General features: G+C 39.7%; 1 protein-coding gene across 1 annotated transcript in view; it reads right to left on the reverse strand.

Annotated features, from left to right (window-relative positions):
* Window positions 1-13,176: 13,176 nt before the first annotated feature.
* Window positions 13,177-19,267, reverse strand: part of LOC127654946 (integrin beta-5-like) — a 42,668-nt gene continuing 36,577 nt past the window's right edge. The window contains exons 12-15 of the mRNA XM_052142522.1: window positions 18,986-19,086; window positions 17,550-17,669; window positions 17,160-17,326; window positions 13,177-13,890 (exon numbers count right to left, since the gene is read on the reverse strand). Of these exons, the coding sequence (XP_051998482.1) occupies window positions 13,795-13,890; window positions 17,160-17,326; window positions 17,550-17,669; window positions 18,986-19,086 (484 nt within the window). The 3' untranslated portion in view covers window positions 13,177-13,794. The remainder of the gene's footprint in view (window positions 13,891-17,159; window positions 17,327-17,549; window positions 17,670-18,985; window positions 19,087-19,267) is intronic.

The raw sequence follows: 19,267 nt of genomic DNA on the forward strand, positions 1-19,267 counted from the left end.
TTGACTGGGGCATTGTTTTATTTTAAAAACATATTTTGTCCGTAATGATGTAGCATGTGGTGATGAAATCACTCGAACTCTTCCACACTATTTAATGGAAACAGTCTCACTTCTCAAATATAAAAATAATACAGTAAAAAAAAATCATAAAAACAAATATACTGAAATTATTGAATAAATACAAGAAATGTTTTTAAGACACCCCTGAATATATTTGAACTGCTTTAATTCCTCTTGAAATTTATTTTTCTTAATTTGTCTAGATACTCTTATTATGTGACACTGCCTTTGAGTTATGGTCCTCCTAAACTTTATGTTTGTGTTTTGTATATTATTCTTCAAAAAAACAAAAAACAAACAAAAAAAAAAACTTGAACTTTATTGTGTGGTAATTCCTATGTAAATCCACACTGTAATAAAACATGCCTTCTTAAACTGTATTTATCTGTTGTTTACTTTATAAAGTATTGTGTTATTCACCATAGTAACTACAGAAGGGCACATGATGACATGAAGTACTTCAGTAGTGGCTCTTCAGGTAGCAATGATCAATAAACTTACAGAGACAGTGCTCAATGTCACTCAAACAAACACTGATCACCATCATGGTAACACATGTGAGATTTAAATAATGCAGTAAACATGAACTAAATTACATCAAATATAACACAGAACACCCCAGAGTACATTACTGATATTAAAAATATGATGAAACATAACTATTCCCATAAAATACAATGAAATGTAATGGGTCATGGGTCAGGGAATTGTGGGAACGCCGATTACAGTTTTTTTTTACTGTAATTTAACAATAATTTACTGTAAAAAGTACATGTACTCTTTTGTTCTGTTCACCATTAATTATACAGGAAAATCTTACTTATTACATTTAAATAATGTACTTTTTACATAATTTTATTGTAAAAACTACTGTATTGTCTTTTAAAATATATTAAAATATTTTACTGCATATTTTACAGTTAATATTTGTTAATCAATTAACATTTTATTTCGGTAGCATTTTTACAGTATTTTACTGTTAAAATTACTGACATTTTTTAGTGTATGCTTTGTCTTAAAGTAGTGATGTAGATTAGAGTAGATTAATGCAAGATAAACTAAATCGGCAGCATTTGTGGCATAATGTTGATTACCATAAAATAATAATTTCAACTCGTCCGCACTTTTCTTTTAAAAAGGCAAAAATCGAGGTTCCAGTGGGGCACTTTCAATGGAAGTGAATACGGACAATTTTTGGAGGGTTTAAAAGCAGAAATGTGATGCTTATAATCTTACAAAAGCACTTAAATGAATTATTCTGTTAAAACTCATGTATTATTTGAGATGTAAAGTTGTTTAAATTATAATTATTTACAGTTGTTTTAAGGTTTGTTGACATTACATTGCCATGCAATGAACTTGTAAAACTGGCTATAACTTTACACAGAAAAGGTTAGTAAGTGATTTTATCACATTAAAATCATGTTAACATGCATATTGTTTATGTCTTATGGCTTACTTTTGAAATAGCGATTACTTTAATGTTTAAGAATTGGCCCCATTCACTTCCGTTGCAAGTGCTTCACTGTAACACTGTGATTTCTTCTTTCTTTTTTTTAAGAAAAGTAGGGGTCAAAAAAATATTTTTGACCCTCAATACTATACCACAAATGCTGTCGGTTGAGCTTAAATTTGGAATATTCCTTTAATATTTATTAAGTTTTGTCAATTCCATTGTTATGTAAAATCACTGACCAGACGTTGTACAAATCTCACATTCAAATGAATGACTTTTATTTTAAATTCTTGTATAAAATTATTTTTAACTAATTTTAAGTGTCAAGGGTAATTTCTAACAGATCTGTTTACCATGCTTGACTCTACTTACATTTAAGTGGTGTTGAATCACCTGTTCTCTTTTCACAATATTGCCTATTATATGGTTTTCACTCTGTGGCTTAATACAATAAGGCTAGGACACATTTCTCAATTGACAGGCCTATGCACTCTTTCTTTCAGGGGAAACATTGCTGCCAAAGAAAAGTTCAGCTTAGTACATGGGACATTTGTTTGTTTAATGTTGAGACTGAGATAAGTCTAATTCATGATAATAATTATGGCTCAGGTATGCCATACTGCGTCATTCAGGCTAATGGATGAATAGTTTATCATAATTAGATCACACCATTAGATCAATTAATCATAAACAATATGCACATTACCTTTAACCTCCCTTACTTAAATACTTCCAGATTTACAGTTTACAGGACTGGACTTCAGTAACTATGTAAAAACCAGGGCTTGGGGCAAAAATGCCATTGAAAGAGACAAAGATGCCCTGGATTTATTTTCAGGAATAGAGAATGAGGCTCAGGACCCAAGTGCAGAGTTTAAAAAAAACAAAGGATTTATTAACACAAAAAGGGCAAAAACAAATCAAAACTCCCACAAGGGAAAACAAATTATCAAACGTATACTAACAAAAACAAGACAGGACAACTGTGTGAGAGTTCGGCCACACACACACACAAACACACACACACACACACACACACACATACACACACACACACACACACACACACACACACACACACACACACACACACCCACACCCGACACCTTAGACTGAAGTGACAGAACCTCAGCACAACATGAATACAGCTCGCGACACGGGCGTGCAGCGCAACACGAGCATGATGTGAGGCACATCCATGTTCGCAAGAGCCAGACAAACTATTGATGCCTCCTAGTGTCCCAAAATAAGAACATCAAGCAATACACCAGACAGACAAAACGAGCACTAACAGAAAACAGAAAACACAACAGAAATGTAGGGAAGGGAGGGAAACCAGTGAGGAAACTTAAGGAAAGAGGTGGGATCCGGTGACCTGGGGTGAGGCCTTGAGGCAGTGTACTGGAAGGCAGCTGCCGGACAGGGGGCAGTGAACAGGATGGTGGCTGCTGGACATGGTTCAGGAGGGAGCGGCTCAGGCGGTGGAACCGTGGAAGGCTCAGGCACTGGTTGCGACAGGTGAACGGCCTCCATGGCCGTGAACGGCGGAAGAGACTAGGAATGGTCTCCTTGGTCGTGAGCACCAGCAGCAACTGGGGAACAGGAGCCCTCCTCCTGTTCCGAGCAGCCGGGAACACTGCTGTGGGAGCAGTCGTCATGACCGAGGATGCCGGCACTGCAATGAATGAGGCTAAGGATGAAGCTTCAGGGGCCAGCTCTGGGATGGACGAGGCTTCGGTTGCTGGCTCATTGGCCGTGGCAGGATTGGGTGCCGGCTTGTTGGCCTTGGCAGGCATGGGTGCAGACAGCAGCAGAGGAACAGCCTCTGTGGTCGTGGGCTCTGACAGCTTCAGGGGAACAGCCTCCGTGGGCGCTGACAGCATCAGGGGATTGGAATCCGTGGTCATGGGCGCTGACAGCAGCAGGGGAACGGCCTCCGTGGCCGTGAATGGCAGAAGAGACTTGGGAACGGTCTCCTTGGTCGTGAACACCAGCAGCGACTGGGGAACAGGAGCCCTCCTCTTCTGAGCAGCCGGGAGCACTGCTGTGGGAGCGGTCGTCATGACCGAGGATGCCGGCACTGGAAGAAACAAGGCTAAAGATGAGGCTTCAGGGGCCGCCTCTGGGATGGACGAGGCTTCGGTCACCGGCTCATTGGCCATGGCAGGAGTGGGTGCCGGCTCGTTGGCCTTGGTAGGCATGGGTACAGACAGCAGCAGAAGAACGGCCTCTTTGGGCACTGACAGCATCAGGGGATTGGCCTCCGTGGTCATGGGTGCTGACAGCAGCAGGGGAACGGCCTCCGTGGTCATGGGCGCTGACAGCATCAGGGGATTGGCCTCCATGGTCATGGGTGCTGACAGCAGCAGGGGAACGGCCTCCGTGGCCGTGGGCGCTGACAGCAGCAGGGGAACGGCCTCCATGGCCGTGGGCGCTGACAGCAACTGACAAGTGGGCACCTTCCAGGTCGGAGGGAAGTACTAGTGCTGTAGCAGCCTCCACCTCCTGGCGGTCAGCAGCAGTGGGCTCGGCCGAGGCATCCACTTCTGTGTGGTGAGTGCCCTTGTCCTCGGTTTGGGATGAGGATAGGAAGTCTCCAGAGGCACTGGCTGTGATCAATTCTTTCCATTTAAGGGCTTGTCTGACTGCCATGAGAAAGCACTCATCCTCATAGGTTCATTCAGACCTGCCCAAAAAATATCAATAGGGCATATCCCCACATGGACTTGTCCTCCTGCCTTACCCCACGCAGCCTCTTGGTGTGCTCTGCATGCCAGTGAGAACCAGACAAAACTGGCCAGTTCGTAATGTCAGGAATAGAGAATGAGGCTCATTAACTATAAACTACCCCATAGGGGAAAAAGGTAATCCATGGCTGGGGCAGAGGGCAACAGGGAACAGGACCGGACCGGACCGGACCGGGTAGGAATGAACAGGACTGGAAACTAGACCGACCGATAAACTGACTGGAATAAACAAACAATGAAACACACAGGACCGACTGGAAAATACCACTTGAATAAAGACGAACTGGCTCTGGACAGCAAACACGAGGAGACTAAAATAGGGAGAGAAATCAACAGGTTAACAAAAAAGGGCTAATAATAATAAACTAATAATGGGCAAACAAGAAGCCGTGGTATGATGTAAGACAGAAAGATGTGGTGATACGAAAACAAAACAAAGCTACGTGCTCTCACAAGATAACAAATCACCCAAATGGCATGAGCGCACAACGCCAAGACAATAAGGGAATATACGCCTATGCCAACCGACAAGGAAGACGAGAGAATGCGTAGCAACACCAAACAAAGAGATACCACACATTCTCACCCTAAACGAAATCTGAGCATACATTACGAGGCAAACACCACACAATGCACGCATTAGGCGATAAAAACAAGACAGGACACCTGAGCGACAGTTCGGACACACACACACCCGACACCTTAGACTGACGTGACCGAACCTTAGCACAAAATGAAGACAACTTGCGACCCAGCCATGCAACGTGAGCATTCGTGAGAGCCAGACAATCTATTGACACGAGTGCATGCTGCCAAGATGACAAAAGCACGATGCACCCATGCCAATAACAGACAGACGTGGAGCATGAGTGTCTGGATTCCAACACAGACCGAAACCGAACTAGACCGGAAGTCAGGATCCAGACACCGTGCTCCCGACATGAAACAAGATGGACAGAAGAGCGCACGGCAGGGAATACAACCGAAACAGCACGCACACAAAAAGTCTGTATTCCATTTCAAGTTTTTATCCCTTTCCCTCACAAACTACACTCTGTCTCATGCACTTGGATGTACGTCACTGCTTACGTTGCGTGAGGGCCCACTACTGGCAGAAGACGTGCAATGGGTTTAACTGGAACCCTTGATCACTTGGAGCATGTTGAAGGCTGATATCAATTTTTTGAATTATTTACTGATTTTTGCACCTGAGAAAATGTTTTTGGAGATTGATTTCAGAGGCTTATGTATAAATCTAATATGTTTCATTTGTATTTTTCATTAGACTGAATTGTTAGAAAGGATTAATCAAGATTTACACAAATGGGAATATTAACATAACAATGAACACATAGACTATAACTGTGTGATAAACAGTTTAAGGTAGTATTATCCCGTTTTCTAAACTTTTTTAAACCGCTTAATTGGCCTAATTTCACTTACATCATACATTAGAGTTGTGTGGGGATGGACGTGATGAAGCGCCATCTGCTCTGATGTCACAATCGTGTTGCATTGTGGGATATGGAGCTGCCTGAAGCATACATCAGAGTAGACGTGCTCCCTCGGTCAAAATCGAGAGGTTGAGGGTCTGTCAACAGAAACATCCCTCACGCAATTAACAAGTGGATCAGACTTCCAAAATGGCGGCGGGGATTCCCCGAGGGAAGTGTTTAGGGCAGTTAGCCAGTGAATTTTAAAAGTAAAGTGGAATGCAGCCAACGACAGACAACGAAAAACAAGTCAGACATGGGACGACGATGCCTAGGTCCTGTCAGACAAAAACCCAGACTGACACAACCATGACATTTTTCAAATGAAGGGGCAAAAAACCTGTTGTGAAATCTTTTTATTTATGATTATCTATTGTTATCTGTGATCTAATGTGTGATATACTGATAGACACCACAGTATCCTGTAGCTCTTAAATAATTGTATTCGCTATCTCAAAGGTGGCTATTGTTGAATGTATTGCTATGTAGCTAAATGCTTGTTTTATAAAAGTTCTGAAAACTGAATACTGAATGTGAAGAAAATATTCTCGACAACTTTAAATCCAAAACAGTGATTACATAAAAATGTCCTGTGATGGTAGACAGAGCTGTATAACCTAACTGTGGCAGTGGGGCATGGTCAAGCGTCCGTCCGGAGAGAGAGAAGGCGCTTGCACCTGAGCTAAATTATGTCTAACACCTGTCTCTAATTACAATGAGCACGGTGAGAGTGGAATAAAAGAGCCACACTACCAGCAGACTGGGTGAGAGAGAGAGAGACAGAGCCTTGGTCATAAAGTTCATCAGAAGCTAAAGAGTATTGTGAAGCTAAAAGAGTATTGTGAAGCTAAAGACTGTTGCGAAAGTGTGAAGCTGAGGTGTAAAAGAAAAAACCTGTAAAAGAAACCCAAGTTACTCCATTAAACTGAAGAAACCTGGTTCCCCGTGTCCTCCCTGAGAAAGTCACCACACTAATATATTGTAGGTTGGGTTTATATAATTAAAATGTACACTGAAGCATTGACAATGTTATGATTTATTGTGTATTATTTACAGCTAGTTTTGAATTCAATGTTGCTTTGACGTTATAGGTTATTGACATAATATTTTAGTTTGAGACTTTATTTCAAATAAGTTTTTCAGTTAAAGTGTTCAACATAAACACATTCTGCATGTGTATATATTCAGGGATAAAATGCCCTCATAAAGGTAAAAATGTCCCTTAAAAATTAATTTCTGATGGCAAATATTTCCCCTTAAAGAGTTAATTTCTGACACTGGGCAGAAGGTAAAAATAACTAACTGACTAACAAACAATGAAATTAGTGACTATAAATCTGCTGTTCTGTGCGACAGGAAGAACACAACTTCAGTATATTGTACTCGTATAAGCTAGATGTGACATAAAGCCTTCAAGGTCACAGATCTAACCTGTATAGGCTTGAATACTGCCATCGTTTTGTCTAATCACACACAACTGAGCAAATAATCTTTCAACCAGAGCTGGTTTCAGTGTTTAGAGCGCATTAAATTGGACATGCTTTAATTGTCATTCTGTAGGAGAGAAGTGGAAGAGTGTTTTTATAATTTAGGCCAATAACATGCAATTCCATGATTTAACATGATGAATCAAACAGAGGAGGGATTCTCTTTGTGGATATGAAACCACAAAGACACTCCCACCAATACAGTGAAGCGCCAATATTTTCAAAAGATCTCAACGCTCCATTTTCATACAGGTCATCCAGCGTGGCTACTCCCTTCTCAATCCATTCTGTCCAGCAGAAAGGGAACTTGTTAATGCTCAATTTAGGATTTAACCAAATACTTGCAGCAACGTTCAGGTAAATGTCTGAATTTAACACGTGGGAAACTTTTGTCCTTACAAATTCATGTGCGAGATAACAGGATGTGTCTTTACTTCTCTGGGCAGGTTGGTAGAAAGACTTTGCAATAGCAAAATAAAGGCAAGGACCTCCTGTTCAATAAAGAGCCAGGGAGGGGCTCTCTCATGGGGAAGTGACCAATGCGCCAAATGAGACAAAAAGCATAATAGTAAAACAAAATCTTGGGGAGACCTAACCCACCTTTGTCAATTGGCCTGAAGAAATGTGAGAATCATACCGTGGCTTACTCACTCCAATGTTTCTATGAAGGACAATGCTTGCTGGGGACATGTAAATACTATGCGGCCATCCTTAGTATCTATTCTAAGTTTGGCCGGAAACATAAGTGCAAAAGCAATCTACCGTTGGTGTAAGAGTTTCTTTCATTCCTTTTTTTTTCTTTTTTTCTCCTCATGACCTATGACAGCGAAAGATTGAAGTTGCACATGAGGAAAATTATGAGACTGTTTTCTGAGGTACTGTGACAGATGATTGCATAATTAAAATTTTATTTCAGATTATTTACATTTTATCAGTAAAGAAATTCATGAAGTCAATACTCTTGTGCTGCGATGGAATATCTGGTTCATCTGAGGCTTTATTCCTAACCAATTTAGCCACAGAATTGAATAAACACCTAGGATTGTTGTGGTTATTTTCTATGAGTATGCTAAAATATGCTGACCTAGCAGCTTTTAGTGCCTATCTGTAGCTACAGACACTATCCTTACATGTAAAACGAAATACCTAAAATTTTGCAGGGCTTTTTTCTTGAATTTTCTTTAATCAAAGTGGGTCGATACTATCAAGAGTGCTAGAGAAGACTTATTTCATCAAGTTCTGTCTAGACTTTGGGGCTTGTTGAGTGTATGAGTAAGATCTGGAAGATTATTCGTGAAGCTATCTTTAGTGGTCGAAAAAATAGTTCTACCTGAATGATAACGTGGTGTAGATTGAGTAACTTTAGCTGATCACAGCATACAAGAGACGAGGTAATGATCTGATATGTCATCTCTGTCATGTATCAAAATTAACTCCATAAGACAGAATTAAATCTAGCATATGATTATGATGATGAGTTGGTCCGGACACATTTTGTCTGACTCCAGAGAGTTGAGAATATCGATAAATGCTAATCCCTATATGTCATTTTCATTGTCTAAATGAATGTTGAATCAAAAACAATTAAAGCTCCATCTACAGTAACTACAAGATCTGATAAAACATTAGCAAATTCACCAAGGAAATCAGAATAAGGCCCAGGTGATCTATATACTGTAGCAAGGACAAAAGACGACAGAGTTTTTTATTTATATCTGACGGTTTCACATTAAGCATTATTAGTTCAAAAGACTTAAACTTATATCCTGTCCTCTACAACCAAAACAAAATAATTTAATTATCAATTAGTGCTTTGTTAGAAAGAGATCTAATGTTTAGTAGCCCTACCTTCATATGATGTTTTTTTTTTTTTTTTTTCAAGTTTGATCTTAATCAAATTTTTTTCTAAATGATTTAGTGAGACTTTTGTTTTTGGTAGTTCAGGGAACAGACACATTCTCTGTATGATATCAAGGTGTTACAGTCTCTATGTGTTGTAGTTTATGTGACCTGTGTGACGTCTCAAGGCAGCTAGCAGACGCTCAGATTAACAAGTTTGTATGCTTCCTGACCTGGGCCCCAGTTAGTCAGATACTATCATTGTCAAGACTATGAGCCAAATTACTATGGAGGAGAGCGGCAATTTCACTGAAAGGATGGAGTCTGTCTCTCTTTTGCAGGTCAGGTCTACCCAAAAACTCTCCAATTGTCTATAAATCCTATTCTATTCTCTGGACACCACTAAGACATCCAGCCAGTCAGTGACACTAATCTACTATAAACCTCGTCACCACGACGAGCAGGGAAGTGTACAAACACATGAGCAGTGTGCCATCAGCAACAGGAAGTGTCACTGAATGCTGTCTCCTCTACTCAGTAAAAACCTGGAAAATGACAACTGTGGACTTTCATTTTTAAAATGCATCCAGTAGATGGTGCTATATGACAGATCAGGGGGTCAGACGCAGCATTATGCTGCATATCATTTTCTTCCATTTACATATCCAGTCTTATTCCTCCTATGCTGTAACATGGAACAAAGGTCCACATTATAAATAAAAGGCTAAAATATTTATAAATTCAAATATTTCCAACAGATGGAGCTATTTTCTAAGCCATCTTCCCTGATTTAGAAGCATCAATAGTCTGATCATCAGAAACAAATTCTATATTACATTTTGATATTTCTTAAAGTGATAGTTCACACAAAAGTGAACATTCTCTCATCATTTACTCACCCTCATTCCATCCCAAATGTGTATGACTTTCGTTCTGCTGAACAGAAACAAAGATTTTTTGGAAGAATATTTCAGCTCTGTGGGTCTATATAATGCAAGTGAATGGTGACCAGACCTTTCAATCTCCACAAATCACATAAAGGCAGCATAAAAGTAATCCATAAGACTTCAGTTGTTTAAAATGTCTTCTGAAGTGATACAATCTCTTTGGGTGAGAAACAGATTTTTTAGTAAACAATCTTCACTTTCAGAAGTAGGCTTGCTGCGCTGGCTACGAGGCATGCAGAGTTCTGCCCGTCTCACACCGCCAGTCTGCGTAACTCGGTTCATCTCTTGTGCCATTTTCCATTGGGACCCCTAGTGTCAACTCATCAACACAACGTCTAGTGGGTGACAGATAGGGAACGTCATGTTAATAATGTAACCTCCGTTCCCTGATGGAGTGAACGAAACGTTGTGTCCCTCTTGCCACAACACTGAACCAACAGCTGAAATGGCCAGGTCTTTGGCTCGGCTCCTCAGTGCGAAACCTGAGTGTGTGTTTGCAAACGGCACTCCTTTTATACCCGTATGTCCGGGGGAGTGGCATGCAATTTCCAGATGCCAATTCTCATTGGCCTTTTCTCAAAGATCAGAGATGTCTGGGCTCCCAAGAGTGACCCCTAGTGTCAACTCATCGACACAACGTCTCGTTCCTTCCATCAGGGAACGGAGGTTACATTAGTAACCATGACATGTATATGGATTTTGTTATTACTTTTTTGACTAGCATTTTCTAAATCTTCAGTAGTCTTAGGAGAGATGACACATTGCATTCAAATGTGTGTCGATATCAGTTCAGTTAATTATTTATTTATTTTTATAAAAAGACATTGGGCTGTGACTCCTGTATGGGTTTTTAACTGGGTCCAAAAAGCAAACTAACTTTCAAACACAGCTGTTCTTTGTACACCTCAGGACACACATACGTCTGATTTACACACTGAGCCATCAGTCCCTCTACAACCCTCACTGCAGGTAAACACTCCTCACACACACACATGACAGTCACACCTCCTTTGAACCTCATAGCATGGTGTTCACTGCTCATTTTATCTGACATTGTAGTAGTCACTGGGAAATATGACAAAAAAAATGGTAAAAGCTAACATTAGCTCAATAAAACCAATGTCCCCTCCAGGTGTACTGCCCTAAATCAAGGACTTTTGACAACCTGCCTTAGTATCAAGTCCTTACAATTATTTATTTAAAGTGGATATAAACATAGCAAGGATTAATATGGGGACCATTTGAAATGTTACACCCTTCTTTCTGGCTCTCATTGTCTAGTTCCTAGTGCCTCATTTTTTACATTTTCCATGTCCCAACAGATGGGTGTGGAACACAGATTAAAACCCTACCAACACCCTTAAAGGAATAATTCACCCAAAAATTTAAATTCCATCATTTTCACACCCTCATGTTTAGTGCTGGGGAATGATATACATTTCCTGATTCGATTAGATTCACAAGCTCTTGATTGAATTCCAATTCCATTCAATATCTCATCCAGATAATACTGTTAATTATAAATAGATTTTTTTATTTATTTAACCAAAATGATGGAAAACTAATAAAATATAATTATTCTATATTTAATTAGTTTATAAAAAAGTTTATATTTTCTGTATGTGCATAGTTATAAGGTCCCATCATGTATATATTTGGTGCAAAATAATTTTTGTAAAAGCAGGAAGCTTTCCTAGTGTTAAATGGAAGGCACAAATAAATTGGGTTGATTGTCAGGGACGGAACCTTTTGCAACATTTCAAATTCCATTAGTTCTTTGTTTACTGTGACGTATGATACAAACTGTAAGTGTTAACTGTTGGATCAAGTCAATAAATATGATATTATGATGCATATAATATATTTTGTCACATCTTTATCATCCACATGTATCATTTGTACCATATATACCAGCAGCCATATAATCCTGCATCTCTTGCCTGGTCACCTACTAAAGCTGAGCAGGGTTGAGCCTGGCCAGTACCTGGATGGAAGACCTCCTGGGGAAATTTAGGGAGGCCAGCAGAGGGTGCTCAGTATAATGATGGGGACAAAATACTGTAAAAAGACACTGCTCTTTGGATGAGATATTCAACGGAGGTCCTGACTCTCTGTGGTCATTAAAAATCCAAACTTCTTGTAAAGAGTAGGAATGTAATCCTGGTGTCCTAACAAATTCCCATCTATTGACCCTTATCTATCATGGCCTCCTAATAATCCCCATCCTTGAATTGGTTACATCACTCTACTCTCCATCAATAGCTGGTGGGTGGGTGGTGAGTGCACTTTGGCTGCTGTTGCATCATCCAGGTGGATGCTGCACCCTGGTGGTGGTAGAGGAGATTCCCCTGTACTGTGTAAAGCTTTGAGTGCCTAGAAAAGTGCTATATGAATGTAAGGAATTAATATATACACAAGTATTAACACTGATTTGTTAAATACATGCAGAAAACCGGCTGTTCTGTAAAGAGTGTCAGTAATTGAGCCCATATTTACAAGTGTGAAATCTTTACCTCTTTACCTCATCCGTGCTATGCATGATTAGAATTAAATGTATATATTTTTGTTGTTTTTGATCAACAACTGACTAAAGAACAGAAAGGGTATTAACATAGACATTATTCAATGACAAATGGATTGCGTGGATCTCGTCTTTGGACACAACATTATTTGAACATCTCGTCAATGGAACGAGTCAAACCAAACTTTTACTCTCAACACGCAGTGAAAGGATCTCTGTGCAGAACTTCTTTACCAAAATACTTCTCAATGACAGGTGAGTGAAAGCTGAACATTTACCAGCCAATGGCTAATCCCAGACACTTTTGTCACAGAGTGCATAATTTGGTTGCAAATGCAAGTGATTTACTTTCATTGTAGTAGAGAGTTGCACAGAGTACAAGACTGATTTTGGGATTTAAGAATCGAAATTCGAGATTGTTCAAATTAAGATCGCAATGCATTCGACAATCTCGAATTTCGATTCTTAAATCGCAAAATCAATCTTGGACACCAAGCGGCTCTAGATAATAAAACAAGACACTCAATTTGTCAGCAGGTAGTGTTTTTGCATCACTCTGTACAAATATAAATCATCAAGAAAATGTGCAAACATGTGGCAATACCTGCATACACAAAAGACTAGCATTCTAGAGTGCCATTTTTTATTTTATTTTTACTTTATAAACCTCAACCTAATACCCAATGTGCAAAACAAGAGTTAAGAAAATTATTGCTCTGGTTAGGTTAGTAACCTCTTCTTCAAAGAATGTATGTATGTATGTATGTATGTATGTATAATTTAGCATTTTTTGTGTTCTGTGCACACTTTATGGCACCGGTCTATAGTAAACAAGTTGAATTGACTTAAAATGTGTAATGGTTGGAAAAGGCAGACTGATAAAAATATACATACACTTGAGAATTGCCCATACAACACAATGCACAGTGAATCCCTCATAATGTGGAAGAGGTATGGTTACAACTGAAGAAAATTAAGAATTAAATTCAAGCATGATGAATGTCCAACACCCATATTTGTAATACATCTAACTATTTCAGCTCATCCAGTGCCAGTTAAATTCACCATGTGTCCTAGTTCTGCTCAGTAATTAACTTTCATTACTGATCTGCATAATGATCGGTTCCAATCCTCAAGAAACACCCACAAAAAAGAAGATTGCCCAAAAATGTCCATCCTGGTTCTCCCTTGTTGTGCACAACTGGACAGGTCCTGCCATGTCCCCAAGTCCAACTGTAGGTTAATCAGTGGGCTCCTCCGTTGCATGACTTGGTATGCATATGGAAAACTGTCTCCATTGGGGGAGAGGTGATGGACTTCTTATAAACAGGATTAGATGCCTAAGAGAAAGACAAGGCGGAGAGACACACAGAGTGAAAAATAGGTCAGCTGGGATCATTGAAATGGTTACAAGGGTAGGGCGAGCAGATCCATTGAACAAGAGCCTTGGAATGACCATCATGACTGCTTTGTACTCCCAGCTGAGTGATGCGTTCCAAAAGGCCTCATGGTTTCAATCAAAGCATAGTTGTTTTTGTCATATTGATTACTTAAAAGGAATTGTTCACCCAAAAATGAAAACTCTCTCATTATTCATTTACCCCGATGCCATCCCAGATGTGTATGACTGTCTTTCTTCAGCTGAACACAAATTAAGATTTTTAGAAGACAGAGCTCTTTCAGGTCCTTATAAAGAAAGTACGCGGGTGCCAGCACTTTGACAGTCCAAAAGTCACATTTAGGTAGCACAAAAGTAATCCATGCAACTCCAGTTGATTAATGAATGTCTTCTGAAGCAAATCGATACGTTTGTGTTAAAAATAAATTGATAATTAAAACGCTGTTATTTCAAAAAGTGCTTTCACGCAGCAGCTGACGCATTACGTAGCTGTCGCGTGTTTGAAACGCATCGGCGAGTTCACACGAGAATTCAGAAGCGGCGCTTATTTACAACAGAAGAACGAATGTCACGGGAGAGTTCAGCCATTTCAAACTGTATCAAGAGCGCTGGTTGGAAGCGCCGATGTAAAGTTAAAAACATTGTAATTATCGACTTGTTTCTTACATAAACCTATCGATTTGCTTCAGAAGACATTCATCGATCGACTGGAGTCGCATGGATTACTTCTATGCTGCCTAAATGTGACTTTTGGACCATCAAAGTGCTGACACCCCTGTACTTCCATTATAAGGACCTGAAAGAGCTCGATCTTCTTCTAAAAATCTTCATTTGTGTTTTATTGAAGAAAGACAGTCATACACATCTGGGATGGCATCTGGGTAAATTAATAATGAGAGAATTTTAATTTTTCACAACAGTGCTATAAGTATGGATTTCTGTAGCTTTGTCTCATTATACAATAATAATAATATGTATCTAAAAAGTTGGGAATAATATTCCAAATGTTACTATAAAGTTTAAAAGTGGACAGTGGAGGTGGGGGCTTAGTGGAGTATTCGTCTGGAGAGCGAGAAAGCAGGAAGGGTGCACACACCTGAGCACAATATGTCTAACACCCGTTTCTGACTGCAGTGAGAAATGGGGAGAGCGATATAAGGAGGAACCACGCCTGAGTCTGGCAGAGAGAGACCACACACACATGCCCAGCCTGTGTTCCGTTTGAATGAACAATTTTGAATTAAAGAAATAAAAGTTATCTGTTTGAGTTGAAGCCACGTTTCCCATTTCCTCCTCATTCCCACGAATGAACCTTGTTACATGGACCCAAATGTATCATTAAAAGAATTCTATTCGAATCTTGTGTCATTTTCTAAATGGAAGTAATTTCAGCGAAAAACAACTGGGGTTCTCGAGTGAACAGGCATGCCATTGTAAACAAGCTTCTCCTGTTGCGCTATTGAACGCACACAAGTCTGCAATATTTTTACTGCAAAATGACTTGGAGTGCATCTTAATCAGCTCCCTAGTTCAGTAGTAAGAGCACTGATCAGGGAGATGGCCATTTTCTAGGACTGTCCCAATCGCAAAATTGCAGTTGATATGGCAGACACACACACACACACACACACACACACACTTTATTAGGAACACTTGTACAACTAAGTCATGCGATCATCTAATCAGCCAATCATGAGGCAGCAGTGCAATGCATAAAATCGTGCAGATACTGGTCAGGAGCTTCAGTTAATGTTCACATCAACCACCAGAAAGGGGGAAAATTTGATCTCAGTGATTTCAATCATGGCAATGCGTTATTGATGAGAGAGGTCAACAAAGAATGGCCAGACTGGTTCGAGCTGACAGAAAGGATACGTTTTGGTGGCCAAATGTAGAAAAAAATAAGGTGCCGTGGGCCACATTGCTATAATAATTAAACAAATGGTTAGAAGCTACTACATTGCCACTATGCATAATCTTTTTATTGTACACTTAATATTATGTACATTTTAATCATAATTTGTGCTCTATGGTATGCTTGTGTAGGCATTACATGTAAATAAAGGATAGGGTATTTCACTCACAAAAAACTCAGTGATGCATCATATACAAAATATTATACTTATTCACATTTGTATTTTTTTGACGTCCATTCAATGGCATTGCAAAGAACATGTAGATCTGCTACTGAGTGTTGGGTGTGACCCATCACAATAATCAGAATCAGATTTAATTTTATCACTTTATGAAGTGATGCAATCAATCACTCTTTACAGCTATACAATTATAACTTCTGTTCTGTTTTTACCTGCGTTACAAATACAATTTTACATTTCAATTTGATCAAAATTATCACGCTTCATTTTATTTTGTAGACGTGCAGGTTCAAGCTGAGCACGCACATCAGGCACAGATGTGCAAGTGTTTTAAGCACTCTTTATACAGTATGTCCTCACGCAAATGGTGCTGGGAAGCCCATGCATAATTTTTCTTGTTTCAATTAAATATCAGAACGAGCCAATTTATTACAGTATACTTCCGGTGCTACAGAGGACGTTCTGGAAGAATATGCACCGTTTGCGCGCCTCTCTGTGTGCTCAATAAACTCTGTTCAGCCGCTCGCACAACAGCAGCTCTACTCTGTTGTATGATGTGAGGTATCGGGACATTTTAACAAGAACAAGTACACAAGTTAAATATCTAACCTGACGTCAATCCTTTAATAAATGCATCATTCTATCTTACAATGTTAATTTTACGTAAAATTACAGTATAGAGTGACTCCAGCCAGGTCTCCTTTGCAACCAAATTGGCCTGGTTGCTAGGGAGGGAAGAGTCACACGGAATAACCTCCTTGTGGTCACGATTAGGGGTTTTCGCTCTCAAAGGGGCACGTGGTAAGTTGTGCGTGGATCGCGGAGAGTAGCATGAGCCTCCACATCCTGTGAGTTTCCACGGTGTCATGCACAGCGAGTCATGTGATAAGTTGCACGGATTCACAGTCTCTGAAGCGAGAGGTAACAGAGACTTGTCCTCCGCCACCCGAACTGAGGTGAGTAACCGCGCCACCATGAGGACCTACTAAGTAGTGGGAACTGGGCATTCCAAATTGGGAGAAAAGGGGATAAAATAAAAAATGACAGTATAGTAATCGTGAAAAACGTGGAAAGTTTACAAGCTGATTAGTTAGATGTTGGTGTATATCCTCACCATCTCATATCGTGCCCGCGAACGTGCACTTTGGAAGCGGGCAAACTCGCGGCGGTCTTTGATGGTTATAACCAGTTTCCAGAGGGCTAACAACATGATACCAATCGACAAGATGCTGCAAACAACTACCAGGAGCACCGTTGAGGCATTAGGGGCAACGACACACTCTGTAAACATACACAAAATGCATAAATACTTGGCCATAATGCTTATATGGGCATTTTACCATTAGAAACAACATTTCCATTTTGTTTACATCAAATCTAAAGCAAGAAACGGCAATGCAACTTCTTATACTTTGCTAATTTCTTACTTTCCAAGCATAAGTGTGCTTAAACAAAACTCTAATGCAGTGCTTAAAGAGGAAGTTGTAAATTACAAAACACTGACCTGGATCTTTAAGAGCATTTAGGACAGACTGGCCATTGGCATGTTCAGAATATGTGAACTTCATCACACAGTCATTCTCTGTCTTATAGATGCACTGAACAGTGTTAGGATCATCCGTTTCTGAACAGAGGGAGAGAGGAGGGGAGCCGAGTGAAAGATCAGTCTAGTAAAAAAAACAAAAACCTGCAGGACAATCTGTGGTTGAGGCACAAGAGGAAGAGAGAGAAAAACACTGAGCCAACAACACAAACCTGAAATCATTATTGGCCAGACCTTGCATTCCTCAAGAAGGACACCGATTATTACGAATGCCTGGATGCTATCATAATTCAAATCCCCTAAAGATGTGGAAGTCTCTCCTTTCCTTACAGTCTGTTTTAATATGCACCCACTTTGTCTAGAAGGGCTAGAAGTTTCAGTAATGTGCACGTGGAGTCCATTAAGGAAGTCAGCTGACTGAAACAGCAGAAAAATTTTGTGAAACATTAAATCCATGATGCCTTATTTTACAATTAAGGGTGAGTTGGAAAGCAAGTATCCTGACTGTTTAACTACAGCTTCTCAACCATTCAATCAAGCCCCATACTGCTCCAAATAAATAATGAATTCATGCATTCCTAGATGAATGTTAAATAGCTCCTTTAATGTAAAACCTGTTATAAAAACCCTGGAGAAGTTTAGTAATAGCTTCATCTTTCTTTTCAAACACACATTTATCCTAAATAAGTGCAATTTGTGCATTATACAGTGTTATTTGGACCCTTGCCACAATGTCTGAATTTCATTGCATGGATAAAATATCAAACCAACTAGCTTCTGCAAACAAATGATGCTAAAGCTTTTCTCAGAACACTTTTCTAATTACTTTTAAACAACTGGCCTGAAAGTGAGTCATTTCCCCATTAGTTCATATAGCTATCGTAGCAAAGTAATGACAGGTTATCATGGGTTATGTTCTTAATCTTGAACAATGTATTGAAACCTAAAAACGTTTTTTTTGTGGAATGTTTTTCTTCAAAAATGTGTTGTGCGATCTGTTTTAAAAATGAACGCCACTTGATTTTATATTTTGCTTTACAGTGCAAGAATGCTATATATAGTGGTAGCTATGTGAGAATAGTAGGGTTGTGTGAAGAGAGAGCACCAAGTATTTGCTTTCACAGCAAGCTCTGCTAAATTGTCCAGGCTCACATTCTCCAGATAATAACATATACAGAGCTGGTCATGAAACACCACAAACTGTGCTTCATCCTGCTGCTAATAGCACATTCATGACCTGGAAGCACAAACTCTGGAGCACAAATACCGAGTCCTGGCGTGTAGGAAAACAGACTGTCGAAGTCTCATTCGCAAACCTTGAGCATGTGGTGTTTTATAATAAAACGAGTAAAAAAAATGATATATATATGTCAAGTGATTTTTGACTGTGCACTCACTAAGGGTTTCCACGGTGATGATCTCATCCTTGCACATGCGCTGACAGGTCTGGTTATCGGCGAGTCTCCCCGTGTTGAAGAGACGGCACTCGATGCATTCCCTGAGGAGAGACGTTCAGTACAATCATTCAGACTGTATCATAATACTGAATACGTAGATTGATAGAGCTGAGTTTAAATATTGTTCAATGGCAGAGGAAAGACATTTCAGACAATTCAAACCCTGTCAATCAGCTTTGATTAAAGTCTAAATGGAGACCATATGTGGGTGTATGCAGTGTG

The sequence above is a fragment of the Xyrauchen texanus genome, chromosome 14 (genome assembly GCF_025860055.1).
Source record: "Xyrauchen texanus isolate HMW12.3.18 chromosome 14, RBS_HiC_50CHRs, whole genome shotgun sequence".
NCBI lineage: Eukaryota > Metazoa > Chordata > Actinopteri > Cypriniformes > Catostomidae > Xyrauchen > Xyrauchen texanus.